This window comes from Pimephales promelas, chromosome 18, assembly GCF_988280905.1.
Source record: "Pimephales promelas chromosome 18, fPimPro1.hap1.1, whole genome shotgun sequence".
Lineage (NCBI taxonomy): Eukaryota > Metazoa > Chordata > Actinopteri > Cypriniformes > Leuciscidae > Pimephales > Pimephales promelas.
Genome location: NC_142786.1, coordinates 1,618,631 through 1,633,297, shown reverse-complemented (window position 1 = coordinate 1,633,297; position 14,667 = coordinate 1,618,631). Strand labels below are relative to the sequence as shown.

Below are 14,667 nucleotides of genomic sequence, written 5' to 3'. Positions count from 1 at the left end.
ATCAGATATTTGACGTTTAATGTGAGGAGGAGCTTCATTTTGAGTGACAACGCAGAATCAGCTGAACAAGAAAGTGTCCTGAAACTTGTGTTTGATGAAGACCAAATCTCACATTTACATGGGAAATATATGGTTAAACCTGTTTAGGACACAGTGTTACAAACTTAACTTCGAAAAGAACAGACAGTTGAAATAAAAAAAATCTATGTATGACATCACACGTTATGAATATGAAGGAAGTTTTATGCATGTTTATGCATGACATTTTTAATCCAAATATGACATTGTTTGAGATGTGTTCGCTATGACACCTTGACATAAACCAATCCATCACAACCTGTCAGTGTCGTTGTCATGACAACTTGACATTACTAAGACAGCACAACCTGTCATAAACATAATTATCAAACTTAAAGGGTTAGTTCACCCAAAAATGAAAATTCTGTCAGTATTTACTCACCCTCATGTTGTTCCAACCCCGTAAGACCTTCGTTCATCTTCGCGACACAAATTAAGATATTTAAGATATTAAGATCGCTCCTGCATACAGTCCATAGGCTTCTTGAGGGACTGGCTCTTGCTGTCCTCGAAAAGTCATTAAAGACATCGTTAAAATAGTCCAAGTGACTACAGGGGCTCAATCTTAAGTTTATTAAGCAATGAGAAAACTTTTTGTGCGGAAAAACAAACAAAAATAACGACTTTATTTCAACTATTGGTTTATTTCTCCCTCTGCGCGAGTCAGGTTACTAGTTTAATAGCGTAAGCTTCTGTTATTGTACGTCACACGCATCACACACACATGACCAGCGTCGGCCAATAGTGAGCCTACGTGTGACGTAGCTCTACGCAATCACACTACGTTAACTGACTTACAGGCTCATGGAGAAGGAAGTGAATAGTTGAAATAAAGTCGTTATTTTTGTTGTTTTTTTGCGCACAAAAGTGTTCTCGTCGTTTGATAAACTTAAGATTGAGCCCCTGTAGTCACTTGGACTATTTTAACGATGTCTTTAATGACTTTTCGATGCCAGCAAGAGTCATTCCCTCAAGAAGCCTATGGACTGTATGCAGGAGCGATCTTAATATCTTAAATATCTTAATTTGTGTTGCGAAGATGAACGAAGGTCTTACGGGGTTGGAACAACATGAGGGTGAGTAAATACTAAATACTGACAGAATTTTCATTTTTGGGTGAACTATCCCTTTAAGAAACCACCTATCTTTATTGGTTAACATTCGGTGGTTGGTTTTTTGACATTGGCTGTCATGAAGCCATTATAACTTTTTAAAGACAAATTCATTAGTGGTTGAGGTCATGAAAAATATTCATGACAGTTACTTATAATGCCTCATGACAGCCAATGTCAAAGCCAGTTTAACTTCATTTAATGTCATGTTGTCATGAAAAAGACACTGACAGGTTACGATGTATTGTTTTATGTCAAGGTGTCATAACAAAAACATCTCAAACAATGTCATATTTCCATTAAAAATGTCATTATTGAGTGAAAGACACTCATAAACACGCATAATTTCATATCATGTCATGTCAGTCTTATGCACACCCCTTCAAGTAAAGCGCTGAATTCTTTGTCCAATATCTCTAAGCAATTGATTCTGAGATTTTTTGTTTCCCGGAGGCCTAAGCATTGCACGACGCGTCCGCGCCGTGACATGAATCATGTGAAAGGGCCTTAAGAAAACGTGCCACTCACGACTTGCCAACTTAATTTGTTTTCCCCGTATCTTTGTGCAGTAAAGACATATCCCGAGCAAGACTCGAGTCCGAATGAAACGTCATCCTTAGCTGGAAGAATGAGAGACTTATATAGACGAGTATTTCAGGCACTTAGAAAATCTCCCCCCGTGTCCTTGGCTACAGCGTGCTTCACTGCATTGAGAATCAGCTTTCTTTCCCAGCACAATACAGCGTGTTAGACAAGGCAAAAGACTAGATAAGTACATTCAAAACACAATTCTTTAAAGGGATTTCAGGTACCTTCCTACGCAAAACGACCAAGCTCCTTATCTACAGTGAAGTCGGGTAAGCGTGCTCCTAACGTTTCCGATGAACCGGCGTTGATCGAACGTCATTTTTAATTACCGTTTAAAAGGTTTCGTTAAAAAAAGATCTTCACAGGATACACAAGCTACAATAAAGAAACAACACTCACAAAACTACCGTAGTATTTCCAATCCCCCAATGATCAATACATTACAGTTCCCCAAAATGGTTGCATCCATCATAATACCATTTAACAACTTTTGGACGTCATGGAAATACCACAGTGTCCTTGGATCAGGTGATGTATGAAAGGCATCTGAAACTTACAATACTACGGCACCACCAGGGCCCTGATTTCCTCCTGTTTCCCATCTCCGGCCGTCTTTCTGTCCTCTAGCTCTCCCCGGGGCGTTGCTTTGCTGGACTCAGCAGTCATCCGTAAGAATGAGGCCAGTAATAGAGTGACAGCTGTAATTTTTTCAGCCAGAATTACTGTACACACACAATAATGAGTGCTGGCGGCTGTACCGCAACATCGCCGGGGGACGTCCCGATATACTTCCAGGACGCCACGAGTTGAGTTTGGTTTCAGGGATGGAAGCTGACGTTTACGAAAACACACTGGCCATCTCATGTTACACATGGGGCCTCTTTTGTTACGACATCGACAAAGAGTCTCACAAGTACCGTTACCGACAAAAGACGTATCGACTACGTTCCTCGCTACTTTTGAGAGAATCACGTGACTAGCACCACACTGCTGTGCTCTACGACTCGCGATTTAATGTGGACGAGATTTGACGCAACAAACGAAAAGAAAAGCTAAAAACGCAGAACTTTGGAAGAAATGTCCCGTATCGAGCCCGAGGTTCACTAATAAAGGGCGTGCCACTAAAAGGTTCTTAAAATGCCTCGCGATTGTCTTATAAAACTGGGTAGCATCAAAACATCGTAGGGTTTTTACAAATCAGTGGAGTCTAATAACATTTGCACCTGAGATTTGAGTTCTCAAAATACCTGTACTGATCATCAATGACTCACGACCTGTTCCGACTGACTAGTTAAAATAGAAAATGACTCGCGTCGATGTGCCTGAAGACGAGTTCTCGCTCTAAACGGTGGGACCACATTTAAAGGACGACTTTACGATTGTTTTAATGCCACCTTGACGTCGCTTTCTCTTTCTCTCTCTCGTTATAAGGACACAGAGTTGGAAGTTATTACAAATTGTTCTAAACACATACTCAGAAACAGGAAAGCACATTGGAAAAAGAGAAGACAGGTGTAGTACGCTAGACGACATTTACGATTCGCGTCACAATAGTCAACATCCTGGTTTAAAGGCCGTTCACACGAAGGATGATAACTGTATTAGCGTGCACAACAACGCTTGATAACGGTCTGTTTATTATAAACACACACTGCAGTTTTGTCGTCTGCCACTTTAAATGCTAAAGCTCTGGATTCTGATTGGCTGTCAATGTTTTTATCCATCATCAACTGGAAAAAAATGCTCTGAAAGTGATTTTTTTTTAAATCTCAAAAATTATATAAAAATATAGATTTAGAGTTATCGCAAATCTATATTTAGCAAATATATCGGTTATCGGCTTTCATTACCGATAACCGATAATTTGTTATATTTAAAAGCCGATAACCGATATATTGGCCGATAACTCTAAATCTATATTTTTATATAATTTTTGAGAGCCTGATTAAAAAAAAAAAAACAAGTCTCACCATTAAAATCCATGTCTCAAGCACATAATTATAATATTGTCATGTTCTATGTATCCGATATGACGGACTTGTGTTGCACTGAAGTGTTGAAGTGTTTCCAATCCTATTTCAAGCAATTTGTGCTTATCTGAAGTGTCTCAGCTGAAGGAAATAATGCATTAAATATCAGCTTTAATATATCGGACCAAATTTGTTTGGGGGTCGATAACGATAGCATTAAAAAATAGCATTTATCGGCCGATACCGATATGGTGGCCGATAACTCTAAATCTATATTTTTATATAATTTTTGAGAGCCTGATTAAAAAAAACAAGTCTCACCATTAAAATCCATGTCCCAAGCACATAATTATAATATTCTATGTATCCGATATGACGGACTTGTGTTGCACTGAAGTGTTGAAGTGTTTTCAATCCTATTTCAAGCTATTTAAAACCATCGTGGCGAACAGTGCGCATCTGAAGTGTCTCAGCTGAAGGAAATAATCCATTAAATATCAGCTTTAACATATCGGACCAAATTTGTTTGGGGGTCGATAACGATAGCATTAAAAATTAGCATTTATCGGCCGATACCGATATGGTGGCCGATAACTCTAAATCTATATTTTTATATAATTTTTGAGAGCCTGATTAAAAAAAAAAAACAAGTCTCATCATTAAAATCCATGTCCCAACACATAATTATGACCAAATTTGTTTGGGGGTCGATAACGATAGCATTAAAAAATAGCATTTATCGGCCGATACCGATATGGTGGCCGATAACTCTAAATCTATATTTTTATATAATTTTTGAGAGCCTGATTAAAAAAAACAAGTCTCACCATTAAAATCCATGTCCCAACACATAATTATAATATTCTCATGTTTTATGTATCCGATAAGACGGACTTGTGTTGCACTGAAGTGTTTCCAATCCTATTTCAAGCAATTTAAAACCATCGTGGCGAACAGTGCACATCTGAAGTGTCTCAGCTGAAGGAAATAATCCATTAAATCAGCTTTAACATATCGGACCAAATTTGTTAAGGGGTCGATAACGATAGCATTAAAAATTAGCATTTATCGGCCGATACCGATATGGTGGCCGATAACTCTAAATCTATATTTTTATATAATTTTTGAGAGCCTGATTAAAAAAAAAAAACAAGTCTCATCATTAAAATCCATGTCCCAACACATAATTATGACCAAATTTGTTTAGGGGTCAATAACGATAGCATTACAAATGTGCATACCGATATGGCGGCCGATATATCGCGCATCCCTAACCGATATCTTTCTTCTGTGTTGTTATCGTTATAGTCGTAGTGTGGATTTCACTATAGAATCAGGAAAGATTATCGTCCTTGGTGTGAACGTGCCTTTACTCTCTGGTATCGCCATCACACGACCGTGCTGATGTCCTCCGGTTCGTCCGGCTTCTTGGGCTTGCTGGGAAGCGATTTTAAGTACTCGAGGTGTCGTCTGGCGTCTTCTTGGTTCTGCCGTACATAGTACACAACGTAAGAGATAACCATTGCGAACCAGCCAAACATGGTCACCAACATGGCGTAGTCGGTGGTCCGCTTGGCTAGGTTGCACAAGTCCGCGTCCACGGCCAGGAACGGCTGGCCCTCCTGGTCTCTCAGCTCCGAACTACGGCACAACACGTGCGTGGCGGCCTCGTGGTTGTGCGCCATGCCGCCCAACGCTTGCTGTAAGGCGCAGTCGCAATGCCAAGGGTTGTTGTCCACCACCACGCGCGCCTTCAACCGCGCGAACGCCTCCTTGTGGACGCTAGTGATGCGGTTATGAGACAAGTCCAGCACTTCCAGAGATCCCTCTAAACCGACGAACGCTCCCTCGCCGAGGGTTTCCACGGCATTGTGAGATAGATTGAGCCTCCGAAGCATCCTCAAACCGTGAAATATGCGATCGGGCACCAGAGATATGTGGTTCCTGTCGAGTTGCAGAAGCTGGGTTTCCGGCGGGACGTCAGGCGGGATCTCCTTCAAGCGTGAGAGACTACAGGTGACGTTGAGGCCGTGCGGAGGGCTTTCGGACCGCTGGCAGGTGCAACCCTTGGGACAGGTGCTGGCAGACGGAAAGCACAGGACCATGAGCACCAGGCTTTGCAGGAGCAGACACATGGGGATGGAGCGCGAAAGCCACAGGTCCAACGGCGTCATGCTGACAGGCAGTCAACATACTCGACGCCAGGGCCGTTCACGGGAGCCCCATAGCGGGACCGCGTCGTCGTCACCAGGATGCGTGGGTCTCGTCAACTCTCATCGTCTGTTTGAGCCTGCGGAGGGAGAGCAGATCATTTATGGGTCGGGATGATGACACCATTACTCGGTACATACACAACCTCTCTGTCTGATATGAGGCTAACTAAAGAAAAACTGCAGTATTCGCAGATTCATCCGTTTATATAAGGATAAACTTTATTAATCACACACTGGGGAAATGCCTGTGTTACAGCAGCTCAAAAATATACACGTAAAACACAAAAATATAGGGAATGGAAAATAGAGTAAGATTAGTCACAATTATAATAATAAACCAACCGTATGTAAATAATATAAATATACAAATAAACATGTGAATGGGTAAAGGTAACATATTGCACGGTTGGACTAAGATATCTGAACGTTCTTAGATTATCAATTAACAGAAGTGGTGTTTTTGTTCATTTGACTGTTCTCTTCTGTTCACAAAGGATGCATTTATTTGAAAAATACAAAGTATTTTATATAATACAGTAAAAACAGTAGTATTGTGAAATATTATTACAATTTAAAATGGTTTTCTATTTGAAAATATTTTAATGTTTAATTTATTTCTGTGATTGCATTTCTGAAGTTGCATTTTCAGCAGCAATTACTCAAAAATCAACATTTTACACAAACACACACACACCTTTCTCTTCACACTGTATCAACTTTATATTTGCCACCTTGCTCTATAAATATCAGGCATTGATAAAGCCTGTATTGTTTAATCTGTAGTGTTTACAGTAATGTTATGTTATGTTATGATTAGCAGGCAGAATGAATGCAGTGGACTTTATTATTGTGGAAAGTGGGTCATTTTATTATTATACAGTGGGCAGAATATTTTGTGCATAAATGAGTGAATGTTTGCATACAGAAATCGTGATTAAAACTTTGTACATGAATGCAAAAATAATTTTCACACACAGTTTTCTAGTTGCATTTAGTGTAAACTTATCTGTTCAATTAATTGCGTCACTGTAATCAACGCTTTTGTTGTTGTGTCCGAAAAATACTGCTTTGATTGCACAAATAAATGAACATTTTCTATCTATCTATCTATCTATCTATCTATCTATCTATCTATCTATCTATCTATCTATCTATCTATCTATCTATCTATCTATATATGAAGAGTTCAGATGCAAAAGCCTCTAAATGCCATTTGAAATTTTCTTCTTTAATGATGATTTTTATCAAACTTGTATATTTAAGTTCAGTAATTTCACTTAAATAACAATTAATAGGTAATTATCATTGCCATTTAAGTGAAATCACTGAACTTAAATATACAAGCTTGATAAAAATGATCATTTTAGAAGAAAATTTCAAATGGCACTTAGAGGCTTTTGCATCTGAACTCTTCATATATATATATATATATATATATAAACATTCCCCTCCTTAAATATCTTCAGTCCAGTTAGGTAAGGGATAACAGCAAATCATTCATTTTAACAATATAAAGCCCCACAGGGTGAAACAAGACCACAAATGATCACACTGTCAGGGTTTATTTATTAAACTAAATATTTTACTTCTTAATAGACCAATTAGTGAACAACTCTAACTCTAGACTTCTTGACAGCAGTTTTAACTAATTTACTTGGACCCTCTGCATAAATATGACCTAAAATATATAACTAGACAAAATAATATACTTGGTCATTTTTATTTATTCAGGACAATTATCCAATATGACATATCTGTGTGTGGCAAACGTATGTGGAGCTTGATTAGGAGTTAATTTAAAGGCAAAATTAGGCTATTCTTAGATGATTTCAGTCAATATGATGACAAACCCGTCCTGCCGTTTTATTTAAAGAACAGAGATCAACTTTACAACACGTGTATCATGGGATGGACAAAGTAGGTTTTTGAGGACCTTGTTGTTGCTCATCAGACTAGGAAAGTTTATAAAACTATAACTATAACTATTCTAAAGAGTTTTGATCCACAGATTCAAAGTCAGACAGATTGTGCACAAATAAAGGGAATTTAAGACAATTGCAGGTGTGGTCGATCAACCAGGATAATAATTAAGCCAATAATACATTTTCTGGCTTTTCTTAGTCTAGAAAGCTCCAAATTCAACAATAATTTCACATTTCTTCTAAATAAATGACCAATTTTAAATACACATTTATCTTTCCAGAGGTGAAGTATCCCTTTAAGGTGTGTATATTTTTACACCTTTATGTACTACAATTTAGAGTGATTTAAATCATCTCTTGCAAGAATTCTTAATGCGGGTTTGCTTGTAATTGGATGGGAGGGTGGGATACGGTATGTTCTGTTAAAAAAAGGAAAAATGTGTATATCGTACAGTAATTGTTTTTGCAGTAATTAGTTATCATTCAATAAAAAAACTTTGAACGAAGAAGGCTGAACGGCAGAGCTGTGAGGAGAAAGCATCCTCTCTCCCAAATGAACATCTCTGCCCGTCTGCAGTTTGCTAAAAAGATCATGTGGACAAGCCGGAGGGCTATTGCTAGAAATTGCTAACAAAAATAGGACTTTCTGGTTAAATGAGAAGTGTTATTCTTGGGGAAAGAAAAACACTGCATTCCAGCATAATAACCGGATCCCCTCTGTGCTGATATTATAGTTCGGGCCTGTTTTGACTGAACAGTGAGTTCTGAATTTTACCAGTGTTTTCTGAAGGAAAATGTCGTGAACTGAAGCTCAAGCAGCAAGACAATGCCTGGATCACTTTTCTCAATAATCAACGATTGACAAAGTATGTTTTGTCCTCATTTGTAAGATTGGGTTCTCTTTCGCTCCGTTCACACTGCGAGCGTACACGTTGACTTTTTGTAGTTCTATCTATAGCCGTGTCGTGTTAGCATGTTAGCGGCCACTAAGTTTCGACGGAATTGAATCAATTAAAACTAACTTTAGCTGGAAAATAACTTTATTCTAGAGCTGTCATAAAGCCAAAACAATCTCTGTCACTTTAATTTCCTATTATCACTGTAAAGCAGCTTATTGTTAAAGGGATACTCCACTTTTTTTGGGGAAATAGGCTCATTTTACAACTCCCCCAGAGTTAAACAGTTGAGTTTTACCGTTTTCGAATCCATTCAGCCGATTTTCTGATATTTAGAAGAATGTCAGTAAACAGAGTAGGAAAAAAATATATGGAAGTCAATGAGACCACAAACTGTCTGTTTACTGATATTCTTCTAAATATCAAAAAATCGGCTGAATGGATTCGAAAACGGTAAAACTCAACTGTTTAACTCTGGGGGAGTTGTAAAATGAGCCTATTTCCAAAAAAAAAGTGGAGTATCCCTTTAAAAGCGCTATATAGATGAAGATGACTTGACATATCTCTTAAAATTAGTTAATGCACTACGAACTAACATGACTGATTAAGGTATAATTAATATGTTCATATTTTTGTATTTTAAAAGTACAGTATATTTTCATTGTTCGGTATTATTTATAAAAAATATTCAAAGTTTGTTTTCATTCATTCATACGGTTATCGGCGTAGGCTAACCTAACCTTATCGTTATCGGAAAATAAAAAAAAACACAATCGGTCGAAGTCTAGTTTAGCCGTAATAGTAGTTGCATGAATTTCGATATGACTGCGGTCGCATTGCAAAACATCAGACCTGTATCAGATTTAGTAAGAGGCACAAATCAGAATAGAAAACATGGAAGCTTGTTTCCGCCACTGAATAAAAAAAAGAAAAAATTGTGACTTTTTATCTCACAATTGCGAGATATGAAGTCAGAATTGTGAGAAATAGTAGCAATTGTAAGATATAAAGTCGCAATTCTGAGAAAAAAAGACAGAAATGCGACTTTATATCTCACAATCGTGAGTTTACATCTCGCAATTCTAGGGATGGTCAACGATTAATCGCGATTAATCGCATCCAAAATAAAAGTTTGTGTTTACGTAATATATGTGTGTGTGGTGTGTATAATTATTTAGTATATATAAATACACACACATGCATGTATATATTTAAAAAATATTTGCATGTATGTACTTTATATATATTTTTATACATAATTAATATTATGTATAAATATAAATCTTTGATATATTAAGAACACATTTTTCTTAAATATATACATGCATGTGTTAGTATATATATATACAAAATAATTATACACACCACACACACATATATCATGTAAACACAAACTTTTATTTTGGATGCGATTAATCATTTCCCATCCACTTTATAACACATAATTGCGAGTTTATATGTCGAAATTCATCTTTTCTCAGAATTGTGAGATATAAACTCACAATTGCGAGTTATCAGGCCAATTCTAAGGGGGGAAAAAGACTAACTTTTTTCGCCCTCAGAATAGTTTAAATCTCACAATTCTGACTTATATCATGCATTTCTGACTTTATAACACGCAATTGCGACTTTATCTAGCAATTCTGACTTTATAACACACAATTGCGACTTTATGTCACGCAATTCTGACTTTACATCTCGCAATTCTGAGAAATAAAGTCAGAATTGTGAGATAAAAATTCGCAATTACCTTTTTTTATTTTTCATTCTGTGGCCGTAACAAGCTTGCATAGGTTTGTTCACACTGTCATGAGAAAAAGTCACAAAATCTGATTTGAGCCACATTAACCTGCAGTCTGAACGTAGCCTTTGTCTACTTTTGGGACTTTGGTGAACGTCTGATGATGTTTTTGGGTTATGTTTATGCAAGAATATAGAAGGGTTCACAAACATCCAAGCACCACCACAACGAACTACAGTTTAAAAGCATCTTCAGCAACACGAGAAACACACTATAATTAACACACATTAACACAGAGCACATGCCACATACTGTACATACGTGACACCAAGCCTGGATTGATGTAAACAACCGAAGATAATAGCGGTTTAAGTGTCAGCGCTACATTTAACAGCGGACTGAATTAGCTGAGCTAAAACATGCTCACTTACAGAGGCACCTTTTACATGTAAATAAATCAATAGTGATGTAAAAGTATCCCAGGAGTCCTGACATGCTATGCCCAGTATGTATGTGTGTGTGTTGCCAGAGGCAGTGGACTGACTCGATGAATCCCAGCTGATGTAATGTGTGTGTGCATCTGCCACATGGGATATACGGAAGATCTCAGGCGTTTGGGTGCAAACTATTACAACTCTGACAGGCCATTACAGAAAACGAGAAAAAACCCAACAACGCGTCATTCATATACTGTCAACAACAAACCACTTACGTTCAAATTCAGGTGAGATGAATTCTAGATGAATCTTAAATAAAAATGCATGATATTATTGCATGGCTCTCTGGAAGGATCATGATTGGTCAATCCTGACATTCAGAAGTCAAATTTTCCTGAAAAATGACTGTTGCCCATGGCAACAATGTTTAAATGACTGCTCATCCAGGAAACTGCATGTTTCAATAAAGCTGTGCTTGTGTATTAAGTAGTAAGCTCAACTAATATAATATAATATAATAGATATAATATATATATATAGATAACAGATCACTCTAAATTGTAATGTGACGCATGCATTTTCTGTAAAGCTGCTTTGAAACGAAATGTTTCGTGAAAAGAATATACAAATAAATGTGAATATACTAGTATAATATAATATAATATAATGTCACATGTTCTATGTTTATTCTTCCATAATTAAAATGCTGATTGTTCATCATCATCTCTTCCTTATAACACATCTGGGCTCTACATCTCCATTTGTTGTTTATTAACGCACGATTTATCGGCCACCATATCGGTATCGGATGATGTTCATTTTTAATGTTATTGGCCCAATAAGAAAATTTTCCTGATATATTAAAGCTGATAAATAAAGATTGATGTCACTTCAAAAAAGGAAAATACGGTTCAGTGCAAGTCTGTCATATACGTGACAAAATTATAATAAAAATATTATATATAATTGTGTGTTTGGGACAAGGCTTTTAATGGTAAGACAATTGTTTGTTAAATCAGGCTCTTGAAAATTATAAAAAAAATTGGGTTTATATTTATAAATATATCAGTTATCAGATTTGAAATATAAAGAATTATAATATTATGGAGGAATATTTTTATTTTTACATCACTCTTCAAGAAGGATAAATCTGATATATTGAGGTTTATGACCTGTGATCGCCATATAAGAAAGTTACAAGACCAAGCCAGACCTTTTTGTTTATGAATATAGCAAAACAAAAACTAGCTGCTGTATCTTAAATGCTAGTTGTGGAATATCAAATTCTAGATATTAATATATTTTACACTTTTTAATACTAACATATAGTTTTATTGAAATAAAATCACTTTTTATGACTTGGCAGTGTATATTACAATATGATTATATTAAAATTATAATGTTAAATTACCAAAAATATGTAAAACATTTCAAATAATATAGCTAATACATACAGTTAAAGGGAATACATAAGGTGATTCACACTTTTTACACCTAAATATAATTATATTAAAAATCTATTAAAATATAATATCAAAAATAAAATTACTGATATGTTTAAATGACCAAAAAATATTCAGATAATTTAAAATATATGAAATATATTATTAAAAAGAATTTCAAATAGATATATTTTTCGCTGTTGGGTAAGCTACAACACAGCAGTTATTAGGTTTTACTGTAGCATTATTATATATAATATTATATATATATATATATATATATATATATATATATATATATATATATATAAATGACCAATAGTAAAGGGGCGAGTTTAAGAGGACTTAATGATTGGAGAAGTCCTTGAGTCATTTCACAATATGATCCAGTTATAACATTTCATATGTCAAATAAAATACAATGAAACATGCATTGATGAAACATTCAATAACATGCATTTAGAAAATAGATAGGTTGATTTTTAATTTCATGCTGACTTTAAACATTTATTACTTAAAACAAGTCATGCAATTTGCTTCTAGGGCATTAGAAGATCTATTTTCTTCTAATGATGTTTAGATACATGGTTAATAAAAAGAAATGGTACGGTATTTGGCATTACAAGAATGAGTACAGACGTGTCCAGCTCATCATGAATGGAAGAGTCATAATTAGACTGACATCCGGTTTTAATATTAAAACACATTGATCCAGAATATTATCTGGCAAGCTTGGCTCACAGCTCGAAGAAAGCCAAACAGATTTAGAAGCTTTTACCATCATACCATTGCCATCATCACAACACATTATAGTTCATAATGTGAAGATTATGGAGCTGGGGAAAGAAATCCTAATGGCTTTCATGCACCAAACAAAAATACGTGGCTGATATTTTATACTGAACTAATTGACTTGGACAACATATTTCTTTTGATGTATTTTTTGCATGCATTTTACTCCTCACTGGATTTGACAGAAGCATCAAATATGTTGTTTAAAAGCATCATATGAGATAATTATTGCTCAGAACAAATAGCAGACCAGAATCTGGCTTTAAAGGCGTCTCGTGTCAAATGTGATAATAATCCAATCAGATACGAGCAGAAGCACAGCTTTGATCCAATGCATTATCCCTGAATGAATCCTGAAATCTGACCCTTCCGGTGTGATCAAAGGGAACATCACCTTCTTCTAGCAATTTCACAAGCAGACACAGCATCATAAAAAAAAAATAAGTCGCTGAAAATAACTTTTCTCGACTTGTAAAGCAGTGAAGAGTGATCTCACACACACACACACACACACACACACATTACTGCCGAGGCTCTCACTCTCCACACCCTCATGAACGTCAAGCGTGATTGCATTCATTAAACATGATTATCAGTCCCATTATGAGAGATGAATCAATAACTGCAAATAAGTTGCTCATGCCTGGCTGTCTTAAATAAATCATAAATGTCAGTTGCACTGCAAATGAAAACTGCAATCATCGATCCTGTCAATTGCAATTTAAAAGGCGCATATTTTATTATATTTTTACTCGCAAACAAACACCAGCTGACGCATACACAATTCGCTTGTTTTATACTCAACACGAGCATGTCGACTATTCTCAGCATGCAAAACACATATGTGACAGATGAATGCGTGTCAGTCTCTCTCAATCATGTGTGTTTATGTGTGGCTGAGCAACAGGCGACATGCGTTTGTCTCTTACCTGCGACAGAAACACTCATCGATCGCTGCATCCGTGACTCTCACATCCTCGGGGAATCATTCAACATATATGATGTGACGCTCTCGGTTGTTATTTCAAGTGAGCTCGCACATATTTGGAGATTGTTGTCTGATGTTAGTGGCGAGAACCACGGGAGTAACTGGGAGGGGTTCGATCGCTCCGTGGTAGTGGAGTCCGATTCGCGAGCGAATTGGTTCTTTTGAGCCGACTCGTTTTTTAGTGATTCAGCCGAGCCGATTACTGTTGTGGGGAAAACAAAATTGCTTTAATAATAATGTTAGGAACAATGCTGAACCCTTACAACAATCCGCATGTTTTGGACCATGGTGACAAGCAGGTGAAACACAAGTTTAAAGGGGCAGTTCAACCCAAAGTTTTAATTCTGTCATTATTTAGGCTTCTCACCCAAGTTTTCCCAAACCTGCTTGTATTTCACTCACAAAATTGTTATTTCAAATATAGGGTCAACTTATTATTTCATACAGGTTCGAGCAACTTGTGGATGAGTAAATAAATGGTGACAGGA

General features: G+C 36.4%; 1 protein-coding gene across 1 annotated transcript; it reads right to left on the bottom strand.

Annotated features, from left to right (window-relative positions):
* Positions 1-1,091: 1,091 nt before the first annotated feature.
* Positions 1,092-14,368, bottom strand: lrrc3b (leucine rich repeat containing 3B). Its single transcript, XM_039678522.2, has 2 exons — positions 14,121-14,368; positions 1,092-6,038 (listed from the first exon to the last, which is right to left on the bottom strand). The coding sequence occupies exon 2, from the start codon at positions 5,920-5,922 to the stop codon at positions 5,137-5,139; it is 786 nt and encodes a 261-aa protein (XP_039534456.1). The 5' UTR covers positions 5,923-6,038; positions 14,121-14,368; the 3' UTR covers positions 1,092-5,136.
* Between the last annotated feature and the right edge of the window lie 299 nt (positions 14,369-14,667).